The sequence below is a fragment of the Haliotis rufescens genome, unplaced genomic scaffold, assembly GCF_023055435.1.
Source record: "Haliotis rufescens isolate VD_foot unplaced genomic scaffold, xgHalRufe1.0.p SCAF_1, whole genome shotgun sequence".
Classification (NCBI taxonomy): domain Eukaryota; kingdom Metazoa; phylum Mollusca; class Gastropoda; order Lepetellida; family Haliotidae; genus Haliotis; species Haliotis rufescens.
Genome location: NW_025963779.1, coordinates 59,371,206 through 59,395,464, shown reverse-complemented (window position 1 = coordinate 59,395,464; position 24,259 = coordinate 59,371,206). Strand labels below are relative to the sequence as shown.

General features: G+C 38.5%; 1 protein-coding gene across 5 annotated transcripts in view; it reads left to right on the top strand.

Moving 5' to 3' along the window:
* The window catches only part of LOC124131495 (limbic system-associated membrane protein-like), a 138,687-nt gene that overhangs the window by 35,835 nt on the left and 78,593 nt on the right, over positions 1-24,259 (top strand). For 3 of the 5 annotated variants that reach the window (XM_046494783.2, XM_046494786.2, XM_046494782.2), the window contains exon 2: positions 2,036-2,059. The exons of the other annotated variants lie outside the window; for them this stretch is intronic. In XM_046494783.2, the coding sequence (XP_046350739.1) occupies positions 2,036-2,059 (24 nt within the window). The remainder of the gene's footprint in view (positions 1-2,035; positions 2,060-24,259) is intronic. 5 annotated transcript variants of the gene reach the window in all.

The following is a 24,259-nucleotide window of genomic DNA, read 5'->3' as shown; positions in this document are numbered from 1 at the left end:
CGATGTTTGATATCAATACACAAGGAGGTTTTGCTGGCAATGAAGCAGCACGTGTGGTGGGGACAAGATTGTCTTTGGTTGTGATAAGTATAATGAGAGTATGATCAAGTCTGATCATTGTGGTAAGAGAAACAGATTCGCTATAATTAATCTGGCAGATTTAGGTGGTCTTTTGTGGTCCCCGCAGCTTGCAAGAGTTTGGTCAGACTGCATTTGTCACTTGATAGGAGACAGATCTACAACCAAAGCCAACAGTCTGTAGTCTGTCTGAATTTGATCAATATAAAAAAATATAAAAAATTAGGAAGCTTCCAAAACATTATCAAGTAAAAAATCCTATCAGTGATATTGCTGGTGTATTTTTTAGTGATTTGTAGAAATGTCAGAAAAAGGGATGGAGTCAAATTGATGTTTTTTAACTCACCTTGGTTATAAGGTGAAGAATGTACATCATCTGTCGTTGTCTGTCATCATTGTGTTTAACCTTGTTCTCCTCTAAAACTGCTGGACTGATGAAGATGATACTTAATGTTCAGGTTCCCACCGGGGATCTGTTCAGTTGGTTCTGATTCATGTGATTCTTTTTTGTTGTATAAAAATCCCGAATCAAATTACATTAAAAGTTACAACATATTCTCACCAAGATCTGTTCGAATGGCTCATGGTAATTTTGACAAATCAAATGTAGATAAGTTAAAAAAGATTTTTTCATCAACTTAAGGCTCATAAAGATGATACTAAGTTTTTTCTACGACTGTTGCTTGCATTTAATAAAGATATTTGTCAGCATAAATGTCAAAAGTTATGAAAGTCATGAAAATAATATAGTTTTAGTTTTTTTGGTAAAAACTGAAGAAAAGAAAAAAATCAAATTTGATAAATATATAGAGGTTATCATGTGAGTGTGTTTGGGGATGGTAAATATCATGCATTAGGAATAAACATTGTATTTAGCGAGCCTTGTAAAATGAAACAAAATCCTTGGAGTGGTCATAAACATTTTCATAACATGATGGAAGATGGATGTTTTACACCACTTGTGCCGACTTTGCTGTCCAATAAATGCCTCATGACTTACTTTCCTATGAATGGCAAACTGTCCGTAACAGTGCAGCTGACAAATAATGAGTGAGTGAGTGAGTGAGTGAGACTGGTTTTACGCCGCTTTTAGCAATATTCCAGCAATATCACGGCGGGGGACACCAGAAATGGGCTTCACACATTGTACCCATGTCGGGAATCGAACCCGGGTCTTCGGCGTGATGAGCGAACGCTTTAACCACTAGGCTACCCGACCGCCCCGACAAATAATGAAGGTCATTTGAGCCAGTCCTCGTTTGTAAATTTTGGAGTCTTCATATGTTTTAATAACAAAGTGTCTTTATTGTTGGTTGTTCTGAAGATTTTTAGTTTAAAAACCACACACTTTCTAGACTCCTAGAAGTTTAGTAAAATGAAACAGATATAGAATGTAAATTACATGTGTCTGTGGTGTTTTGATGCTGTACCAGATGTTGTGTTCAATACATGTACAAGCAAGAAAAGAGCAGCACAGCACAACTGATCATCAAATAATTGAAAATGTCCAATCATCTTTGAACACTGCATAATCATGCATTCATTTATGAAAAGTGCATATTTGAACATTGCATTGACATTTTTATTGATAAATCACATAGATAAGTGTGGGGTACAAAAGTTTGAGAGGAAGGGGGAAGGGTTGTGTTTAATACGAGAATAGACATCAATATTTCCTTATATTCTTCGCAGTTATCATTGAGCACTTCATAACCAATCATCAATGAGCACTTCATAACCAATCATCATTGAGCAGAGCATTAACAGTCAACCTTGAATAGTGCTTTAGCAGTCATCTTTCCATTCTAGGTAACCAATCATCAATAAACAGTTGTTAACCATTCACCCTGAGCTAGTCTGCCTGTTTCTGCCAAATGTTTCTGTGATGCATCAGTACATTGTACATTACATGATGCTAAATCATATAATTTGAATAACCATTAATTGTATTTTTCAGCACAATTGGAGAAGAAATATGAGGGTATGTACACAGACTGCCTTGTCTTTCTGTTCTCTCAACCTCAAACTCCCTCTCTATGTCACCCTGTCTACCCTTTCTTTGAAATGGAATCTTCTGCATGAGCAAATGAATTTCCCTGCTTTGATGAAGTGTGCCTTTTTCCCTTGCATGTCAGAAACTTGGGCTTTCATGTCAACAGATATTGTTAAATAAAAAGCACATTTAAGCGTATTAAGCGTGGAGCCTGTTAGACATTTGAGAGTGCGATTGTTGATCAAATAATCAGACAGGGTAAATGAAATCTCGGGCCATGGAGTCACATGATAAGCATTGAGAGACAAAACCTTCGTCTTCCCACTGTGGTATAATAGACTTGCAGCAAAGTGTATTAAGGAAGGCCATTGATGGATGGGAACCTATTATAGAGGTTTAAAGAGAATGTCTATCACACAATCACACTAGTTAATATTGTAACCACAGCAGTAGGCTTGGAGGGCTCCACCGTAGCCATGTGGGCTAACAATGATTAATCAGGGGATTTCTCCCAATGTAGTTTCATTGTCCATTTGTAATGAAGAGAGGTCATCAAATACTGTTACAAACCAATACAGATACAAACAGTTCATCCAGACTAAAAATTATTTCATGCTTCTGCAATCACCTGACAATTTGTTTTTGATTTTAAAAAAATTCTTGAATATTTTATTTGGATGGAGAATAGCTGAAAAGACTTTCGAGAGAGAATGTTTGTGATAGATAGATAGATAGATAGGATGTTTTATAGGTTTATCTTAAACAACATTCAAGATTTAATTCTTTCTTGATCTTGAATAGTATTTTTTGACAACTTTTTAATTTACAATATTGCAAAAAGATAAGGCAAGAAATATTATTTCCTCACTTCTTGGACTTAATTATGGAGAGGTAAATTCAGTGCCAGTTATTGTTAGGTGATCAGATTGAATTCAAGCAGTTAAGACGTGTACATTATGCACAAATAGTAAGTGTTGCCTGACATGCCTAAAGCATGTAATAATGGCATATTAATGGTAATCTGCCCAATCACGACCCTGTTGTATTTTTTCTGTTTCATGCTGTTCTTCCCCTGGTGGTCACCATTGCTTTAAAATACTTGCCAATTACTAGTGATGTTTTGTAGTGTAACATTGTAGCATCAATGTCTGTGCCCTGCTCACCACTCCACACAGCAGTATTAATGTTCAACACCAGGGAGGTGGGCCTGTGATGTCATGTCGCCTTCACATGGATTTATTATTATTACTCTTTCAGGGAACAAAGGCAGCCATTGGTTATGCTGTGGCTTGAGAAAACAACGCAGTGTTAATAGTATTGTCTGTATGTTGTTATCCAGTAGCATTAGAAAACACAGAGCATCAGTACCAATTTGTGTGTTGTTAGCCAGTGGAGGTTTATAACAGAGCATTTATACCAGTACATGTGTGTTGTTAATGTGGCAATTTAAAACAACAGAGCATTAATACCATAGGTTGTTAGCCAGTGGCTGTTTAGAACAACAGAACATTAATACGACTGGTTATTAATACGACTGGTTAATGGAAAGTTCAGATATTCCTGGATGTAACATCAGCTGTTAACTCAAAGTTTGCAATCATAGATGTCTCTGATCACTTAGAGGTCATCTGTATTTGTGGAAAGTAAGAATGGGTTCCAAGATTTTCCTTTCAGATTGTTGATGACATGAGACCGTTGAAGCATCTCCTAGCTGGGTCCCATGAGCTTCAGGGCACAGCTCAATGAACCTATGATCTCTGTCATTCTTATACCGTAAATCCTTGAATATACGCCTGCCTTGAATAAATGTCAGGTTCAAGACCCTCTGCCTTGAATAATTGCAGGCCTTGCATAAAACCTGGGTTGTATTTTAGTCTGACATTTTGAAGAGTCAATATTCCATGAATCCTGCCAATTAATGTCTGTAAGGATCCATACTGTATACCATATCATTTCATGTAAAAAAGTCCTTCTGAAAATAATGCCTGCCTTGAATAAATGCCAGATCTTGGGTCCTTCCGAAATAAATAAAGACTGTGTGTCTATTCAAGGATTTACGGTATATTGAAACTATGCAAACAGATCACACTAGAATACAGATATTGCATTCCAATACATTATGTGATTTGAAGTCCATCCCAACACTTCATCTGCATTTTTGTATTGACATGAATATTACTTCATGTAACTTAGGCCTTTACAACTTGCCCTGAGAACTTTGTGTATTTTAGTGGGAATTAGTTGGGATGAGACCTGGCTTAGGAGGAGGTTACGTCTTCATCAGATATGAGTTTCTTTGTAATTTCTATGTGTGTCAGGTAACATGATGGAGACAATGAATATTTCATGTGGTAATGTTCACCAGACAGTGCCACTTCCACCATCAGGAGCTTTGAGTGTGTGGATATGGCATGTGTATGTATTGCACATGTATAGAGCTAGACACCTCTATTAGGCAAAGAGGGTTGATCAACTCTTATTGCCCTGTTTGGGTTGTTGGGACCATATGTTCACAGTCTGGCAGTCAGGTCAAGAGATTATCATCAAATAGATCGTGATCGTACACATATCACAGTTCCTCTCAACAGGTTCATTCCAAACTTCAATTATCCCGTCATGCGAATATTCCCAATTTTGGTGAATTTTCTTGTGTACTGAATTTTATGGAAGGACCCTTGATACAATGAACTGAGCTTGGGGTGCAATGCTCCAAGCACTGAGAGCTTCCCCTGTCAATATACTCCACTTCTTTCTGGTCCTCTTAGCGCGGCGTTGTCGCGTTGCACACAGAATTACGCAGCCCCTCGGAAAGAAGAAACAAGTCTGGAGTGATGACCGTCCTCATAACATGTGCTGGTGGCATTGAATCAATGCAAGCAAATATCAGTCCTTGTAATTGAGCTAATCTCGGGAACGCAAATGTCCCCCTTTCGACAGGACAAAAAGTTGAGTGTGTAACCTCCGTTATTGTCTTGTCGTTGACAGCTAATTCTGACTCTGGTGCCGCTTGTTACCCGATTTGTTGGTTCTGTAGGCTAATCTTGCCTTCATCAAGCCAGCCTTCTGGTCTGCCTCCAAGATGGCTAATTCTGGTCCATTCCTTCAAAGGCATGCTATCTACTGAAGCTAATTTGTCACGAGTTATACAAAATATTTTTGATAACCATAGCAACAAAATAATTTGAGTTATTTCATCTATGCATGTCTGACTTGAACAAAGGATTTAATTTGATTCCTATTGTCCCTAGACGCACTCGCACTCTTTGGAATTCCCGCGAGCCAGACAATGATCACATGATTTTACACTTTCAGCTGTGTTCTACACACAGATAGTGGCTTATCAAACATGCGCTCTTAAAGCGTAAACTCGTTTCAGTATCAGCTGTCATCTCTCATTCTGTTGACATTGAAATTTGTGATCTTCAGTGTCTGCTTCATCAATTGCTTTTATACACGGAACAATTTAACTTCAATTGACCTTTAAAAAATCTTGATAAAATGTTATTGAACATTAGAAATTAAAACATCAAATGAAAATTTTATTTTCTTCCTTCAAATACTCAAGAATTATGACTCATGTTTGTTTGAAATGCCAGCATGCATTTTAATCAAATTTTAAGAGATTGTTTACAATCTGCTGACAGCTTTATAACACTTTCATGCACTTCTTCAAATGTTCAACTGAACAATTACAAATGTGAAAACTGATTCTTTTTACCACCAGAATGATAGTGTTTGTTTCCATTTATGCTGCATTGTTCTTTTGTGTTTTATCACACATTTTTAAGGTTAAAAATTAAGCATCATAATTCCACAGTTTGAAGAAATATTAAATATTCCTTTTGATTATACTTGACAAACCATGTCTTATTTTCCTTACTCTTTATGGACACCTGGTGTCATCACTGATTTTCAGAGTGTGAGGGAGTGAGTTGGGTTTAACGCCGCTTTGAACAGTATTCCAGTTATATCACGGCATGTCAGCTTAATGTGGGAGGAAAGCCCGAGATGATGCAGGTCTCAGACGTTTACCACCATGTATGGTGCTGACAAACCTATAAACATTATCTGGACGAACTGGGATTCGAACCCACAATCATAGGTTTCTGGCGTGCCCAAGGGACACAACTCTGCATAGTGAATCACGGCCCCTTAGACGACAGGGCCACATGGCCCCCTGATTTTGATTTTCAGAGTATCATTTATATAATTTTCACTGCTATTTTGCCTTTAACCCCTCATGGAAATTGTTTTGGCAGCTGGGGTGGTCAGGTAGCCTAGTGGTTAAAGCGTTCGCTCGTCACACCGAAGACCCGGGTTCGATTCCCAACATGGGTACAATGTGTGAAGCCCATTTCTGGTGTCCCCCGCCGTGATATTGCTGGAATATTGCTAAAAGCGGCGTAAAACCATACTCACTCACTCACTGTTTCGGCAGCTAGTTGAGACGAAGTTTCAGACCAATTACATTTCTTTTTTACAGTTTTTCAGTCCATAATACTAAACAAAAACATTTTGTGTTGCTAGTTTTGAGACAATGGGAATTATTTACTGAATATTATTCTGTTCATTCAAGTAAAAGAAGGTAAAATTATCCTGCTCATGGATTACTTTAAGTAACGTGCATTTTGGATTTTTCCAAAATGGAAAAGTAAATTATTAACAGTATGGATTGTTTTCATTTTATTACATCAAACAAAGCTTATAATCAATAGTGTATCACCATCGTTGTCAGCTGTTGCCATATTAACGCATCACTGATGTATTGTTATCATGCCATTGATTAATCTCTTTGATGATTATCGGTAATTGTAAACTTAAAGTGTCACTTTTTAAAAAAATTTATTCACTGCAGAATTTTAGACATGCTATTTTGGTGTGCCATACTTGAATTGATATTCTTGCTTTGGGAAAGAAATCCACGCTAATTGTAAAATACATACCAGGGTAGCTCTCTCTACAAAGCTGTCGTGATTTTTTGTAAAAGGAGAGGTCATGTTGCAAAACACACACAGTCAAGTCTCGTTTATCCGACACTCGTTAATCTGACAATCGGCTTTATCCGACACTAATGATGGGAACCGATTAAATCAGTGCTATTTAGACCTGTTAATCCGACAGTCTCGCACTCAGACTCTGACTCCGACACATCTAAATTACTGAAATCACTCATTAATCAGTCTCATTAATCCGACACAGTGATCAGCGTACTCCGTGGTCATCTGCCCGCGAGTTCACAGCCCATGTTTTGATGCGAGACGAGTCGAGTAGTAGCTGCATATTACAACAGCTGCAGAGATAAACTTGCTTAACAATAAACAATTAATGCTTTGAATAAAGAAAACAGGATAAGTCACATGCTTAGATTACCTCAATCTTATTAAAATCATATACAAGTTCTTGCTATCGACGAGGACATCCCATTACAGGTCACGTCAGAACAACCTTTCGCGAACTATAACCTGCCAATGAAATGACCAACAGGAAGTCGACGTTAGCCAGTTAGAAAGCAGCTTTCTTAAGCTTCAGGTATCAGTTTCAAACTTGCGACTTCCATTCCAGATTATGCTTTTTAAAGTATTTTGAATAAGTCATACAGTCCGTAACAGTTGTTTTGTGATAAACTATAGAGGATGCTTGATGAGAAAACATATTCCGCAAACAATGTAACATAACAATATGAATATTTATTATATGTTTTTTATTATCTTGTTTATCTATCGTGTAGTTGTCCGATTTTCGATCTCGAACGTTGATACTACTAAATTTCATTTATCCGACATACTCGTTAATCCGACATAATCATATGCAACCATCAATGTCGGATTAACGGGACTTGACTGTATTGTAAAATGTTAAAAATTTCACTTATTTTTTCTTTACTTCATGTGAAGATGTGACCAATGATACTAGGTCACAAATTATATAATGGTGTGGTTTGAAGTCTCTGATAGGCATTTAGAAGTTGGAAGACTTTATCCGACACTAATGATGGGAACCGATTAAATCAGTGCTATTTAGACCTGTTAATCCGACAGTCTCGCACTCAGACTCTGACTCCGACACATCTAAATTACTGAAATCACTCATTAATCAGTCTCATTAATCCGACACAGTGATCAGCGTACTCCGTGGTCATCTGCCCGCGAGTTCACAGCCCATGTTTTGATGCGAGACGAGTCGAGTAGTAGCTGCATATTACAACAGCTGCAGAGATAAACTTGCTTAACAATAAACAATTAATGCTTTGAATAAAGAAAACAGGATAAGTCACATGCTTAGATTACCTCAATCTTATTAAAATCATATACAAGTTCTTGCTATCGACGAGGACATCCCATTACAGGTCACGTCAGAACAACCTTTCGCGAACTATAACCTGCCAATGAAATGACCAACAGGAAGTCGACGTTAGCCAGTTAGAAAGCAGCTTTCTTAAGCTTCAGGTATCAGTTTCAAACTTGCGACTTCCATTCCAGATTATGCTTTTTAAAGTATTTTGAATAAGTCATACAGTCCGTAACAGTTGTTTTGTGATAAACTATAGAGGATGCTTGATGAGAAAACATATTCCGCAAACAATGTAACATAACAATATGAATATTTATTATATGTTTTTTATTATCTTGTTTATCTATCGTGTAGTTGTCCGATTTTCGATCTCGAACGTTGATACTACTAAATTTCATTTATCCGACATACTCGTTAATCCGACATAATCATATGCAACCATCAATGTCGGATTAACGGGACTTGACTGTATTGTAAAATGTTAAAAATTTCACTTATTTTTTCTTTACTTCATGTGAAGATGTGACCAATGATACTAGGTCACAAATTATATAATGGTGTGGTTTGAAGTCTCTGATAGGCATTTAGAAGTTGGAAGAACATGAATACATGTCACTTGGAAAAGTAGCTCTGAAACATCGTCACAAAGTATAAAAGAAGTTGTTATCCATAAAAAAAACTGCCATGTATTCATGGTTTTGCCTGGTAGTTGGTTTTGTATTTTGTTCTGGCAGATACAACCGAGGAAGGTATAGCTGTAGAGCAGGGCATGATGACACTTTTTGCGAACACCTGTGATCCATTCATGTAAATCTTCATCACTATTTTGCCTTTTACCCCCAATGGAATCTGTTTCGGGAGATAATTGAGACTGGTTGACATTTTATAGTACGTCTTCCATGGGGGTCATCCATGATGTGGCAACTGCTCAGATGAAGACTGCTATTTTCAAATGTCTGCATAATTACAAATGCGAAGTGCACTGATGACAAATGCTTGTCTATCGGATGTTACAACTCCTGCTGCAGTGTCACGACCAGATCCCGCAGCACTAGGGTGTATATAGATAGATGTGGTTAACATGTAGCCTGGTCCCCAAGGGCAAGACCTTAACATGTAGGATCTCAGTAAATATTCTAGACACAGCATCTCAATCACAGACAATTTGCTGGAGCAAAACTGATTATTTCCATTGCATGCACTTACTTCTATACTTTTGAAGGTGATGTTAGTGAGCATTTCCTTGGAGATTTGGACTGCTGGAATAGAGACCATTTTGGAAGGTTTTACATCACAAGGACTTTTAGGGAAACAGTCATAAGGGTATAAAATTATGTATTGAGATGAGCAATAGATAATTTATTTTTGACAGTAATAATGAAAAACAGCCATCCAGTATTGATGACTACGAACAACTGAAATTTCTATTTCAAACAGAAAGATATGTATAATGAAAGAAGAGTTTTAACTATGGATGAAACAGTAACCTACTGTTTTTGTGAACAGGTATTAACTGTATTTCTGACGGATTTTAAACATTTGTGGAAGGGAAATTTCTATTCCAGTACTTACCATATGTTATGGCCAACCTGGGATAAGAAAACCCCGATTTGATCCTTGAAATCCCTACCTAAAAGATGTTTTAGATCCAAGCTACAGCAGCATTTCCAGGTGTACTCTTTTAGTACTGATGAGTTCATAAATACCACATCAGCATACTCAAATTCTTTGCTGTGGTAAATTGGTAATCTGAATCTTTGTGGATGATAGTGACCATATGGACATCATGTGCAAAGATTGAGGGGGAAAACCTATTATTAGCCTAAATCTTCCTACTGTCTCTCTTCTTTTCTAATTGAGGTGCAAATTTCACAGTTCACCCTTGTAGACACTTTTGTGCCATCATTTAACCTTTTACCTCTGGGTGCCACTTTTGTGCAAGCTGTCCCTCCTGTTCTGGGCTTGCATGGTTTACATGATGTTATGGCCATCATTTGTTGAGAGGTTGTCTGCAATGTTATGCACACATCCAGGGGATGACTCTGTGAAGGGCAGCAGACCACTGCATGCAGGTGATGCCCACTCACTCTGATACTCTTGCTGTAGGGGCTTTCACTACAGTTACAATTTTCAGTTTGTGCATATGATGGCAGGAGTGGGATAAGTTCATGGCGGCATAGATTGTGCTGACTCAAGTGACAGATCAAAGAGAAGGTGTTCTTGCCGCCTCATTGCCTCATTTCTTTGTCATCCCGTCAGTAGCAGGGCAAGGTTGTGTGGGCTCCCAGAGCTCCTCCTTTTACTCAAGCTAGCATTGTCACTGTACCTGGATCAGGGACTTATGTAGGCGTCCTCAGATATGTAGCCCCAGGTCTATGGCAAAAGTAAAAAAGTCTAACTTGAAAGTGTTCCCTTTGCATGACAGTCATGCGTGATCTTCCATGACCCCACTCATCATCCACATCTCTGCAGTAGAGCCTCTAGCCCCCTCCCAGAGGCATTGACAGGCTCTTTTCTGTTGGACTTGATCTCCACATTAGGAACAAATTACCACTCTTGATGCTTGACATTGTTCCTTCCTGACTGGCAGATGACTGCACAGACCCATGGCACAGTCGGCTCTTTCCAAGGAATAGTGCATACTGGTCCACTTAGACCTGCATCACTTTCCACCCACATTACTGTACGTAGTGTTGGAGGTATAGGTCCATATTGGGGTGTAAGCCCATCCTGCCCCAATTTGGCTGGTTGAGGAAATGAATTACTATACCTGAGACACTATGATAAGTTGACATGCCATGATATAACTGAAATACTGTTCAAAGCAGACTGAAGCCCAGTTCACTCACTCACAAATTCAACTGGGTGCCTTTCCCTGTTCGGTTATCATCTTCTCTCAGTGTAAGCATCATATTGACCCTCAAGATGGGAGGAGTCACTGGGCCAACTGGCATTAACCCATCTTATCCCTTAACTATTGTAAGTCTTTGTTAAAGTATGGGAGTTACACTAGTCTTGGCACTATGAGATTGCCTGAGTCCTGCAAATCTCTCACTCATTACAGTTTGTCCCTACTACTTGTGCTGTACCCAGTCCATTGTTACCCCTTTGGATGCCAAGGAAGAATAGGTCCGTACTTGTCTAAAAACATTTGGGTGAGCACGCTCTGTGACTTGGTTGATTGTGTGTCATTGTGCTCTGATAGTGAGGAACTTTATTCATGCCGTCTCTCATTGGTTTACCTGGTCCATGCATATTTACCGGCCACAACCCCACTCCTATCTGCTGTTACTCCCAGTTCGTCTCCTATCTGCTGTTACAACCATTCCGTCTCCTATCTGCTGTTACTACCACTCCGTCTCCTATCTGCTGTTACTTCCACTCCATCTCCTATCTGCTGCTGCCTACCACTCCATCTCCTATCTGCTGTTACTACCACTCCATCTCCTATCTGCTGTTACAACCACTCCATCTCCTATCTGCTGCTGCCTACCACTCCATCTCCTATCTGCTGTTACTACCACTCCATCTCCTATCTGCTGTTACTACCACTCCATCTCCTATCTGCTGTTACTTCCACTCCGTCTCCTATCTGCTGTTACTACCACTCCATCTCCTATCTGCTGTTACTACCACTCCATCTCCTATCTGCTGTTACAACCACTCCATCTCCTATCTGCTGCTGCCTACCACTCCATCTCCTATCTGCTGCTGCCTACCATTCCATCTCCTATCTGCTGTTACAACCACTCCATCTCCTATCTGCTGTTGCCTACCACTCCATCTCCTATCTGCTGTTACTACCACTCCGTCTCCTATCTGCTGTTACTACCACTCCATCTCCTATCTGCTGCTGCCTACCACTCCATCTCCTATCTGCTGTTGCCTACCACTCCATCTCCTATCTGCTGTTACTTCCACTCCATCTCCTATCTGCTGTTGCCTACCATTCCATCTCCTATCTGCTGATGAGCCGTGAAGATACAGGGTAGAATAGGACTTCAGGAACCCATGCTTGCTGTAAAAGGCGACTATGCTTGTTGTAAGAGGCTACTAACGGGATCGGGTGGTCAGGCTCGCTGACTTTGTTGATGCCTGTCATCGATCCCAATTGCGTGGATCAATGCTCATGATATTAATCACTGGATTGTCTGGTCCAGACTCGATTATTTACAGACTGCCAACATATGGCTTGAATATTGCTGACTGCGGCGTTAAAACAACCAACAACCAACAACCAACAACCAACCAACCAACCAACCAACCTATCTGCTGTTCCCTACCACTCCATCTCCTATCCCTATCACCTGATACTATCCTTCTCATCTCCCCCGCCCTGGTAGATCCATGGTGCTATCATCTCATTATTTGAGTACTCGCGTGACAGACAGATAAGCTGCCAGGCTTCTGCCCTGTATGTACAACAATATCATCTAGACTTCGCATTTGTTCGAGATTTGGGATAGGAATCTCCTGTTCGTCAAGTTTCACATGACCTGCGTCAGTTTGCTTAGTTGTATCTCATGCTGAGACACCCAGACATAGTGAAATGTAAAGAATCAAAAATGTCATTGAGGTCAGGGAGAAAATGACCTCAGATGTCTCTAAAGGTTTCTAATTGAGATTAATTTACTGGCATAAGGGAGGTTGTAGGGAGGAAGTGCCTCAGTGGACAAATTACGCAAGTCACAGGAAACATGGTTGTTGTCATATTTGTCAAATATTTCATAACATTTTTAATAAGAATTTGAATAAGTTAAGGAACAATTAAAAATAGGGTCAATTGAGTAAATGAGACATTTTCATATGCCTGTTGGAAGATATTTGGTATATTTTTGTTCGAAGATTCAATAAACAGACTTATTTGTAGTGGCTCATGATAATCTACTGGGTACTGAATTACAAAATATGTACCTGGCTTGTCCTGTACTGGAGTAACTTTTGCCCCGTTCACATGCATAACATTTACTCATGTAAGTAATTTAGCATGTGTGTATTAAACTGTACATACGTGTGTATTTGTAAACTTACTATGCGTTCACATGAAACTAACTTAAGTATGTAAATAAGGCATGTAAATGGTGTCAGGCACACATATTCGACAGTCTGTTCACGTCTTTCAACATGAAAAGGTTGTTTTCCAATCAAAGTTGAATAAGAAGAGAGTTGCCTTACAGAAATCTTCACATGAAGCAACAAGTGTTTGATTTAATCTATACACAAACTTTTGACTCCTTGAAACCAAAAGAAAACACAGTCCACCCAGCTCTGGACATGCTGGATGTCCGCATAAAAGTTTTTATTGCTGTACACTGAATAGAATACAGAACTGTTGACAATTTGTATGCTGTTGGCAAATCAACAAATGCAATAATTAGATCATCCTATGACGTTGATGGGGGCACGGGTGGCCCAGTTGTCTAAGGCGCCGCGATTCGCTGTGCAGAGTTGCGTCCCTTGGGCACGCCAGAAACCTATGATTGTGGGTTCAAATCCTGGTTCGCCCCGATTATGTTTCTAGGTTTGTCAGCACCATTCCCGTGCTCGTGGGTTTCACCGAAGTGGTAAACGTCTGAGACCTGCATCACTTCAGGCTTTCCTCCCACATTGAGCTGACACGCCGCGATATAACTGGAATAATGTTAAAAGCGGCGTTAAACCCAACTCACTCACTCACGATGACGTTGGCATAAACATTCACGTGACAGCATAATACATACAGTGCAAATTTACATTTACTTTTGCACCTGCTTCAGACATTATGTAAATCTGCTCCTGGTGTAAATGTACACACATGAGTAAATGCGTTCACATGACAAGTATACTCACGTACGTAAATTTAAACACATAGGCAAATACACACACATATGTATAGAGGTGCATGTGAACGGGGTAATAGTCACCCTCATTTACAGGTTAGCTTACAGTTTTGTTTCTTTTGTTTTGATTCATAAACACATGCTTATGATATAGTCAGAATCGTACAATCGACTCTGTTTTTGGAAGAAATTTCTTTTGAATATGTAAAAGGTTTCAGGGTTTTTTAATGTCGCCCTCATTAATATTCCAGCTATGTGTGTATATAATTGAGTTTGGACCAGAAAACCAGTGATTGATATCATGAGCATCATCAGAGTACAATGATAGCACCCAATCTATTAAGTCACCTCATATAGCAAACATACTACTGAAATCCCCACAGAATCCCCACGTGAAGAGCTTACAGTTATCACCAGTATCATCAAAGTTGAGACTCCACACAAGGTTTAACTGCCTCCATGGTGTAGAGTGTTTGCCCAGGAAGAAAAAAAAGGTCCGGGGTTCGATCCCCAGCCGCATCATACCAAAAGATGTTAAAAGTTAGTACTTGTTGTGACCCTGTCTGGCACTCAGCATTAAGAGGATAAAACAAGGACTGGTTGGCTCAGAGAGTCAGTATACTGTGTCGGAGTGGTGTGCTGCCATTTTAAACTACGGCATGATATCTTAGTGGACTAGCACTGTAATATTGGCATTAGTCTTCACCAGGACAAGAAGCCACATGCATACGCATGCACGCACGCACTCACTCACGCACGCAAGCACGCACATGCTCACTCCCACACATACATGCACGCACGCACACATGCACACACTCGCTCACTCGCACACTCACTATATAATACAGTTATCTTGAATGCAACATGAAATCCCATTTCACCTCTCCTCATACAAGGTTCACTTTTGAGGCGGTGTGATATTGTACAGACACATCTGGCATTGCAGGAAGCTGGCTGTCCTTTGCACTTAACACTATGTTTCACATGACTAACCTGTATCCTGTTCAGGAAAAAGGTATCTCCCTAAATGTGGGCATTGATCATTCCTGGAGAAGTGTTATTACATCCCCAACAAGTGGTTGTCTGACTTGCTCAGGCAAATTACATATAAAGTATATTTCTGTCTAGGATAGATGGTTAGGAGCAGGTTTATAGCCAACTATTCTAAAATTAGTTAAAAATGTGATTTGCACAAATAATAGATTAATAATAAAAGCATTTATTCTCTATCATAGATCCATGGTTGTCAAGGCAGTCTAAGAAATGAGTCCCATTTGGTTAACAAATGAGAAGGTTTCAGTGTATTCTGTTTGGAAGCGAAAATTACAATGATCTACATCTCATGGCGTGTCAAGCATTCCAAACACATGTATCTGTACTCCAAAAGAAAATGAACAAAGCTATCACAATATTTCAGATAAATCTCTGTCGTTTAAGAAGAATCCTCATCAATGGCTACATAAGAATTAGACCTATAAAGTTAATGTAATCACTTGTATCAAGGAGTGACATGTGACGGACGCTATAAATAGGACACACACTGTTGATTTATCGTAAATCTGTTCTGATTTATGAATCTTTGGTCTGATCTTTCGCATGCTCTTGTCAGTGAAGCTGAGACGGAATTCTGAGAGGCGCGAAATCGACATCATAAATCTTGTATCAATGGCAATCTACAATTCCAATTTAGAAAATACTCCTAGTGACCCAACTGTATACCACTAACAATTTATTATCATTCAGAATTGATTCTGCACTTGTATCTTCAGATGTCCTTTTTTAAATGATTCTGGATATAATTTTGATTGCTCCATTAGTTGGATGTTATTGACTTTACAGTTGATGGATCCTGTGAGGAGGGTGCAAGGATTACTCTTAAATAATGTTGCAGTGATATACGTCACAACTTATTTCTTGCTTGTTTGAGTTCACTAAACTTGTTTTAACGCAATATTAATTGTTCAGTGCGTTTATCTGAAGTTTGCTAAGATTTCCACATTTTTCATTCTGACATTTTTCTGACCTGTGTCCGATAGATCATCATGTAACTTTCTCAAACGGTAACAGTTTTATGTTCTATGTGTTACTGTTAGAATATTCTGCATATTGCCCATAATGGTAGAATGATGTGTGTAATAACTTTCCGATGTTTGCACATGAGCCATTTATTGATGCTCAATCCTGATTGGTCAGTTGAAGCCACATGATGTCACATTGAGAAAAATGTGATATGACGTCATCTGAACAATAGGCTGCCTTCAGCAAAGTGTTGACATTCGGTGTTTTTCTTCATTTTCTTTCTTTAAATGTCAATGATGAATATATAAAATAACCTACTCGAAACTCAGGATTACAAATTATATGCCCCTCATGAATTAATTCTGTGTAAGTTGCTTGCGAAACTCTGGATTAACACAATTCATTCACTTGGGACAGATCATCTGTAATTCCTCGTAATCGTTGGTTATTCTCCACTAATACAATAGTTAAAAATGAATAACAACCTGGTGCTTTTTTATATGATAATCCTAGAAGTAAAACTATGGGTTTTTTAACAACCAGAATGTGAAGTACAACAATTTGACAAATGTGTATGACATGCAGAGTATGGATGTTGGATTTGGTAGGATAATTTAAGGTATGACCTTGGCCAAGATTCAAACTATTCTTCAAACTGATCCATGGATCCCTCAAAGGGTTTCTCCTTGATGCGTACAAAGGCAGTCCTCAGTTTGAAAGTGATCAGTCCCAACTGGGCCAACAACAGACTATTTACTGTAAGGAAGTTTGTGATTGATTGACAGACTCAGTATTAGTCAGACAGAGGAAGATGGGGGAGACGGAAACTGGATGAAGGTTGTGAAAGTATCAAACACACATGTTCCTGTTGTGGGGGAAGTCCAAGATTTTTTGTTTCTGTATTGTCTGAGTAACACTGTCATTTGATCAAAGTACAAAGTGCCATCTGGTTCAGAGTCCACCATGTCACATCTGGAACAAACACTGAGCATGTGTTGAATTGTGTGGGAGAATAAAGTATTTCAAGTTTCAAAGATCCGTTGTACTGTCAATAAACCTATGCTGTGATTATGAACAAAATGAAAAGGCTAGACTTAACACCATAGTGGTTTGATTACTAAATTATTTTCTTATTTCTTTATATAGTGAAGTTTGAGGCATATTTTTTATTATTTTTATTTTTTTAAGGTTTATGTCATCCTTGTAAAGGCCATCTTTCAGAGAAACCTTTGAGCACAGAGATATTGTTGAGTATACCAAAAGCTAGATGGAGTTATGTGGGCATAAAATGAAATCATTTTGATCTTTTATTTTACTCTTACTTTTAGATACACAAACACATAATCAGACCTATGACAAAGCCAAATGTACATCAGTACAAGTTAGATCATTTGATGTGGAGATGAAATGATATAAAATAATGAAAGGATACAGATTACAAAAGGAAGCATATCCCATATCATATTTGAGTCAAATTTATTGCCGTGCATCAATTCATTGTTGAATCATTTTAGATTTAGAGCGGTACATTTCAGAAGAAATCTGATAGACAGCCAGGACACCAGAATTTGGTTAGTTATGAAACCAGGGCTATTAATGATGAATAACACGGGTGAAATTACACAACACCAGTGGAAGTGCACAGAGGACAAAGCACTGTTCTCAGGAGCAAACTGTAACATATTGACAAGGATCGATTGTATCTATTTGATAATATTTGAGTTGGCAACCATGTTCATCAGGTCAAGTGATAATGGAGTTGAATAGCCTTAAATGCTGAGGACAAGTCCACATAATATTTTGAATCAGCTGGTTTCAAATCTTTGTGTGTACATTTGCAAAGATTGATCATAGCATCTGCCATGCCTCCCCTTGTCCAAATTGCAATACCTTATTGATTAATGAAACCTTTATGATATGTTTCAAACATGGTAACATTGTCCATCCACACCTTGGCCTTGTGCACAACAAACAAAATAGTTCTGTCATTCAGTGTATGTTAATGTCAACGATGTTTTACGTCACATCAGCAATCTTTCAAATATACAAATTTAATACATTCCTGTCACAACCACAGGTCTGTCAGTACATCTATAATGTATCAAACATACTACCGTGATGGTAATCATTATTTTCAGTGGAATTTTTAATTTTTAATTTTAGGAACTGTTCCTTTAACAAATCTTTTCAAAGTCATTGGTATTTATGTAAATTATGTAAAGATTTTTGAAATATCAAAGTAATGGTTTCAGAAATACATAAAGAAACACCCTAAGAATGATGTCTTCTTGGAACATGGCGGAGGGAGGTTTTTCTGCGGACATGACAGTTGTACAGTTTAACTGTGGCAGCCCCAGTAATGCAGATGTCCAATCAGCTGCAGCACATTAAGACAGGGCTGTGATTTAGGTTTGAATTACCACTGATTATGTTGTACAAGGGACAGAGAGACCAAGTCAGGGCTTAATATGACTGCATAACCCGTCATTACCAGCCTAATGATTCAGATCCCCGGCAAAACAAGCAGTTCCTTGATGACTGAATCCAAGGCATTTGTCAAGGCAAATCAGCTTATTACCGTGTAAGCCTAGTCTTGGCTGCTGTTATTGGGGTATTCTTGCAATCATTGCTAACTTCCTAAGTTACTTTTAGACCATTCATCAGCTTTGTTAGCAACTCAGGAAATCATCATACTGTCAGTGATAGTTTTACATGGTCACCTGTCTCAAGCCAAGAGATCGACATATCCAGTTTCATGTCATTCTTCCAATTGAAACCCCCACAACCAGACTTGATAATAGCAATTCCAACAACATAAAGATAGAAAATCTTCTGAAGAAATATTAAAAGTGGCTAATAAGAAACTTCTGACATTAAAAACCAATAATTGAAGGATCCTAAAAATATAGATTATGGACTTACTATCTGTAATAGCTTTGCCATTACATTTGTGGCATTAATCTCAAGGTCACATGACTTTCCATGTTCTTGTTAGGGCTGGTATGAATCCACATTTACTACCTGGGTACCCGACCCCCTATTACCTGACCCAACCCAACCCAGGAACCCACTGTACATCAGCCTTTTCAGTGACAATCATCTACTACGTATTCACATTCTGATCATAAATAATGCCATATCTTCAAGGGTATAAATCACACGATTTTATTTTTACTGTTACAACCATTATACAACATCTCTCACGTGACAAAGCACGGTTTCGGGTAGTCCAATGGGGACCGGGGTCCTGCTCAGGATCCACCCGACCCGGGTATCTGAGTGACCTTTTCTGGCCTTACTCCTTGTAATACATGACATGTTAAACTTCTCAAACCATTTACTGTCACTAACTGTTCAAGCTAAAATTGTCTGGTCTAGACTCAATTATTTACAGATTGCCATCATATAGCTGGAATATTGCTGAGTGCGGCGTAAAACAACCAACCAACTAACCAAACAACCAACCAACTAAAAATGTCATGGTTTCAATCGCCCATGAATGACAGCAAAATTGATGATGCAGCGTAAAGGTACATTTACTCAATTGATGGTTTTAGAGTTGCTTTGTTCCCCGAAACCATCCATGAGGTTGTTTGATTAATAATGTAAATCTTACAACTGAATGGGTCCTATCTATTGTTACTGTCGCTTGAGAGAAAACGTCTGCTTGTATCATGAAAATTGATGTTTATTGAAGGGAGTAAGCCCAAACATTTATATATATCAAAATGGGCTGTCTGAATGAAAGATTTCTTGCTCATTGTTGATATGACTTGGCTAAATGTGCAGATCACAGAACAATAGTCAAGTACTAGTGATAAATTGATATATGTTACATATAAAGGTTAGTACCTTTATTTTCTTAACTCGACATCTTCTAAATTTATTGTACTTTAATAATGCATGAAGTCGATTGTCAGTGGTTGAGTGTTTTACACTGGTCTCGGCACTAAAACAGCAGTATCGCATGGCATGTACATAATCTGGGTCCCATTCCACAATGCAGTTTTAGTACTACGACTGGCGTAAGTCTATATACAACTATTGGACCTATGGCCATTTTAGTGCTACAACTGTCGTTAGTCTGTGTTAAAGTATGTGACTTAAGGCCATCTTAGTGACAACTATCGTAAGTGTATGTTAAAGTATGGGAGTTGTGATGATCTTAGTGCTATGACTTTTGTAAGTCTATGTTAAAGTATGGGAGTTGTGACGATCTTGGTGCTATAACTGTCGTAAGTCTATATTCAGGTATTGGACCTATGTCCATCTTAGTGCCATGACTGTCGTAAGACTGTGTTAAAGTATGTGACTTAAGGCCATCTTAGTGACAACTATCGTAAGTGTATGTTAAAGTATTGGAGTTGTGACAATCTTAGTGCTATGACTGCCGTAAGTCTATATATATTATGTGATTTACAACCATGTTAGTTCTACGACTTTTTATACACTGTAATCACTTTGTGGAATGGAGCACTTGACCAAAAGAATCATGAACAATTTAACATGTCATTGAATTTCGATTATATACTATCATCTAGGTCCAATATTCTTAGTAAGCTATCCAAAGTCTCCATAGAACAAACCCTATGTGACAATAAGGTAACACGATGTGTCTGTGGAACTGACTGAATTCCATAACCTGGAGGGGTTGTCTGTTAGAATCGGTCCCAAGCAAGCTACGTAGTTTTCATCGTGCGACAACAACATGGTTTGTTGCATATAATGTCAATCACTGGATTGGCTGGTCCATACTCAATTATTTAATGGCCGCCGTCATCTGGCTGTAATATTGCTGGGAGCAAGGTTTAAAGCAATAAACAAACAAAACTGAATTCATTATTTTTTTTAGAGATTATTTCACTTACACTTAGTAAACTGTCATGTTTGTACCAGACAAAACTGTTCACAGGACAGTCGATAGGGACACCATTTTTGGACTTTCTTGTCCTCAGCACAATTTAGTGGTCTCAGGCTGGCGGACTAACATGAATTTCAAAGGCTGTACATATGAGCATGGCCTTAATGTTGCGGTCAAATCTATAGTTCAGTTATAGTGACGTTCAAGAACAGAGATTGTTTTTTGATTGAGTTTTGTGTTTGTGATATTTGAGTTTGGGGTTAAATATCCCATCAGATGATTATGGGGATAAGAATTGTATTTGCTTTGTATGCAGATATGTATCTTCTTGCAATTGAAGAAGCTTGCCTAAACTGCAAAAATTCAGGTGGAACAGCACTCAACATAAGATGCATTTTACACTCAGCTTTGTTATTTTGTCCTTGTTGTCCCCACGGTATTGATATACTGATATCTATTTTACAAATAAAAGTGTCTGCTTGATGAAAACACACCGAACGTTAAGCAAAACCTTAACAGCCTCATTAGTAATTGAATATGCTATAGTTTAGAAGAAACATGGCTTCAATTCATGCACAAAATTGGTTTAAGTGGTTTTTTGTCTCTCTTATGAGAAAATTGAATGTTCAGTAGGTTTGAGAAGGTTTATTTGCAAAATAAAAATGAATAAGAATGTGTTCTTTCAAGCGTTCAATGTTTTCCCGATTTATTAATCATGTGTCAATTGACATTTGAATGAAAGGAACTGAACACAATACTGAAAGAGAAAAGCTTGAAAATTATAGTTTTATCATTTGTCAGTGCTGTACTGGTGTCTATGGAATCATGGTTAATACCGGTTATTAAGTATAGGCGACAGTGGAATCATGGGTAATACTGGTTATTAAGTACAGGTGACTGTGGAATCATGGGAGATACTGGTTATTAAGTACAGGTGACTGGCATCATGGGTAATCTCTGTAATTAAGTACAGGTGACTGGCAGCATGGGTAATCTCTGTAATTAAGTACAGGTGACTGGCATCATGGGTAATCTCTGTAATTTACTACAGGTGACTGGCATCATGGGTAATCTCTGTAATAAAGTACAGGTGACTAGCATCATGGGTACTCTCTGTAATTAAGTACAGGTGACTGGCATCATGGGTAATCTCTGTAATTAAGTACAGGTGACTGGCATCATGGGTAATCTCTGTAATTTACTACAGGTGACTGGCATCATGGGTAATCTTTGTAATAAAGTACAGGTGACTAGCATCATGGGTAATCTCTGTAATTAAGTACAGGTGACTGGCATCATGGGTCATCTCTGTAATTAAGTACAGGTGACTAGCATCATGGGTAATCTCTGTAATAAAGTACAGGTGACTAGCATCATGGGTAATCTCTGTAATTTACTGCAGGTGACTGGCATCATGGGTACTCTCTGTAATTAAGTACAGGTGACTGGCATCATGGGTAATCTCTTTAATTTACTACAGGTGACTGGCATCATGGGTAATCTCTGTAATTAAGTACAGGTGACTAGCATCATGGGTAATCTCTGTAATTTACTGCAGGTGACTGGCATCATGGGTAATCTCTGTAATTAAGTACAGGTGACTGGCATCATGGGTAATCTCTGTAATTAAGTACAGGTGACTGGCATCATGGGTAATCTCTGTAATTAAGTACAGGTGACTGGCATCATGGGTAATCTCTGTAATTTACTGCAGGTGACTGGCATCATGGGTAATCTCTGTAATTAAGTACAGGTGACTGGCATCATGGGTAATCTCTGTAATTAAGTACAGGTGACTGGCATCATGGGTAATCTCTGTAATTAAGTACAGGTGACTGGCATCATGGGTAATCTCTGTAATTTACTGCAGGTGACTGGCATCATGGGTAATCTCTGTAATTAAGTACAGGTGACTGGCATCATGGGTAATCTCTGTAATTAAGTACAGGTGACTGGCATCATGGGTAATCTCTGTAATTAAGTACAGGTGACTGGCATCATGGGTAATCTCTGTAATTAAGTACAGGTGTCTATGGAATCACGGGTAATCTCTGTAATTAAGTACAGGTGACTGGCATCATGGGTCATCTCTGTAATTAAGTACAGGTGTCTATGGAATCATGGGTAATCTTTGTAATTAAGTACAGGTGACTGGCATCATGGGTCATCTCTGTAATTAAGTACAGGTGTCTATGGAATCATGGGTAATCTTTGTAATTAAGTACAGGTGACTGGCATCATGGGTAATCTCTGTAATTAAGTACAGGTGACTGGCATCATGGGTAATCTCTGTAATTAAGTACAGGTGACTGACATCATGGGTAATCTCTGTAATTAAGTACAGGTGAGTGGCATCATGGGTAATCTCTGTAATTAAGTACAGGTGACTGGCATCATGGGTAATCTCTGTAATTAAGTACAGGTGTCTATGGAATCATGGGTAAACTCTGTAATTAAGTACAGGTGACTGGCATCATGGGTCATCTCTGTAATTAAGAACAGGTGAGTGGCATCATGGGTAATCTCTGTAATTAAGTACAGATGACTGGCATCATGAGTATATATACATCTTTATATCTCATGATTTTGTATCTTTCCTAGATAAGATAACAAATGATAATTATTTCATACAGTTCTTTTTGTTTAGATTTTTTGTTTGTTTAATTACTTGATGAAGACTTATCAGTAGCTTATGTATTCCTTGCAAAATGTCACAACAATCAGGCTATATAAGATCAATGAAGAGATACCGATGTGGTTAGAGCTGTGGACTTTGTTGCTTTTTACAGTGAATGTCTTCACAGACACTAATCCCACGTTTATTTGATCTCATGATACCATATGATGGCATATTGTATTCGAATATACTATGATTTTGATTACTATAGGTGAATCATTTATTTTGTTTGGTACTGTTTGTATGACTTGATACATTGTCCAGGTCCTACACAAACAGATGCAAAGTCAAGCCTTTTGGTGATAGCTTGCAGTTTGGGTCTGGAGAGGGCACAGGTGGCCCAGTCATCCAACAATTCTTTATGCAGAGTTGCATCCCTTTGGCGTGCCAGAAACCAATGAATCCCAGTTTAATCATGTTTCTTGCTTTCTCTGCCCCATACCCGTGCATGTGGTTTTCAAGTGCTAAACGTCTGACACGTTATTTCAGGCTTTGCCCCCACATTAAGCTGACAGGTTATG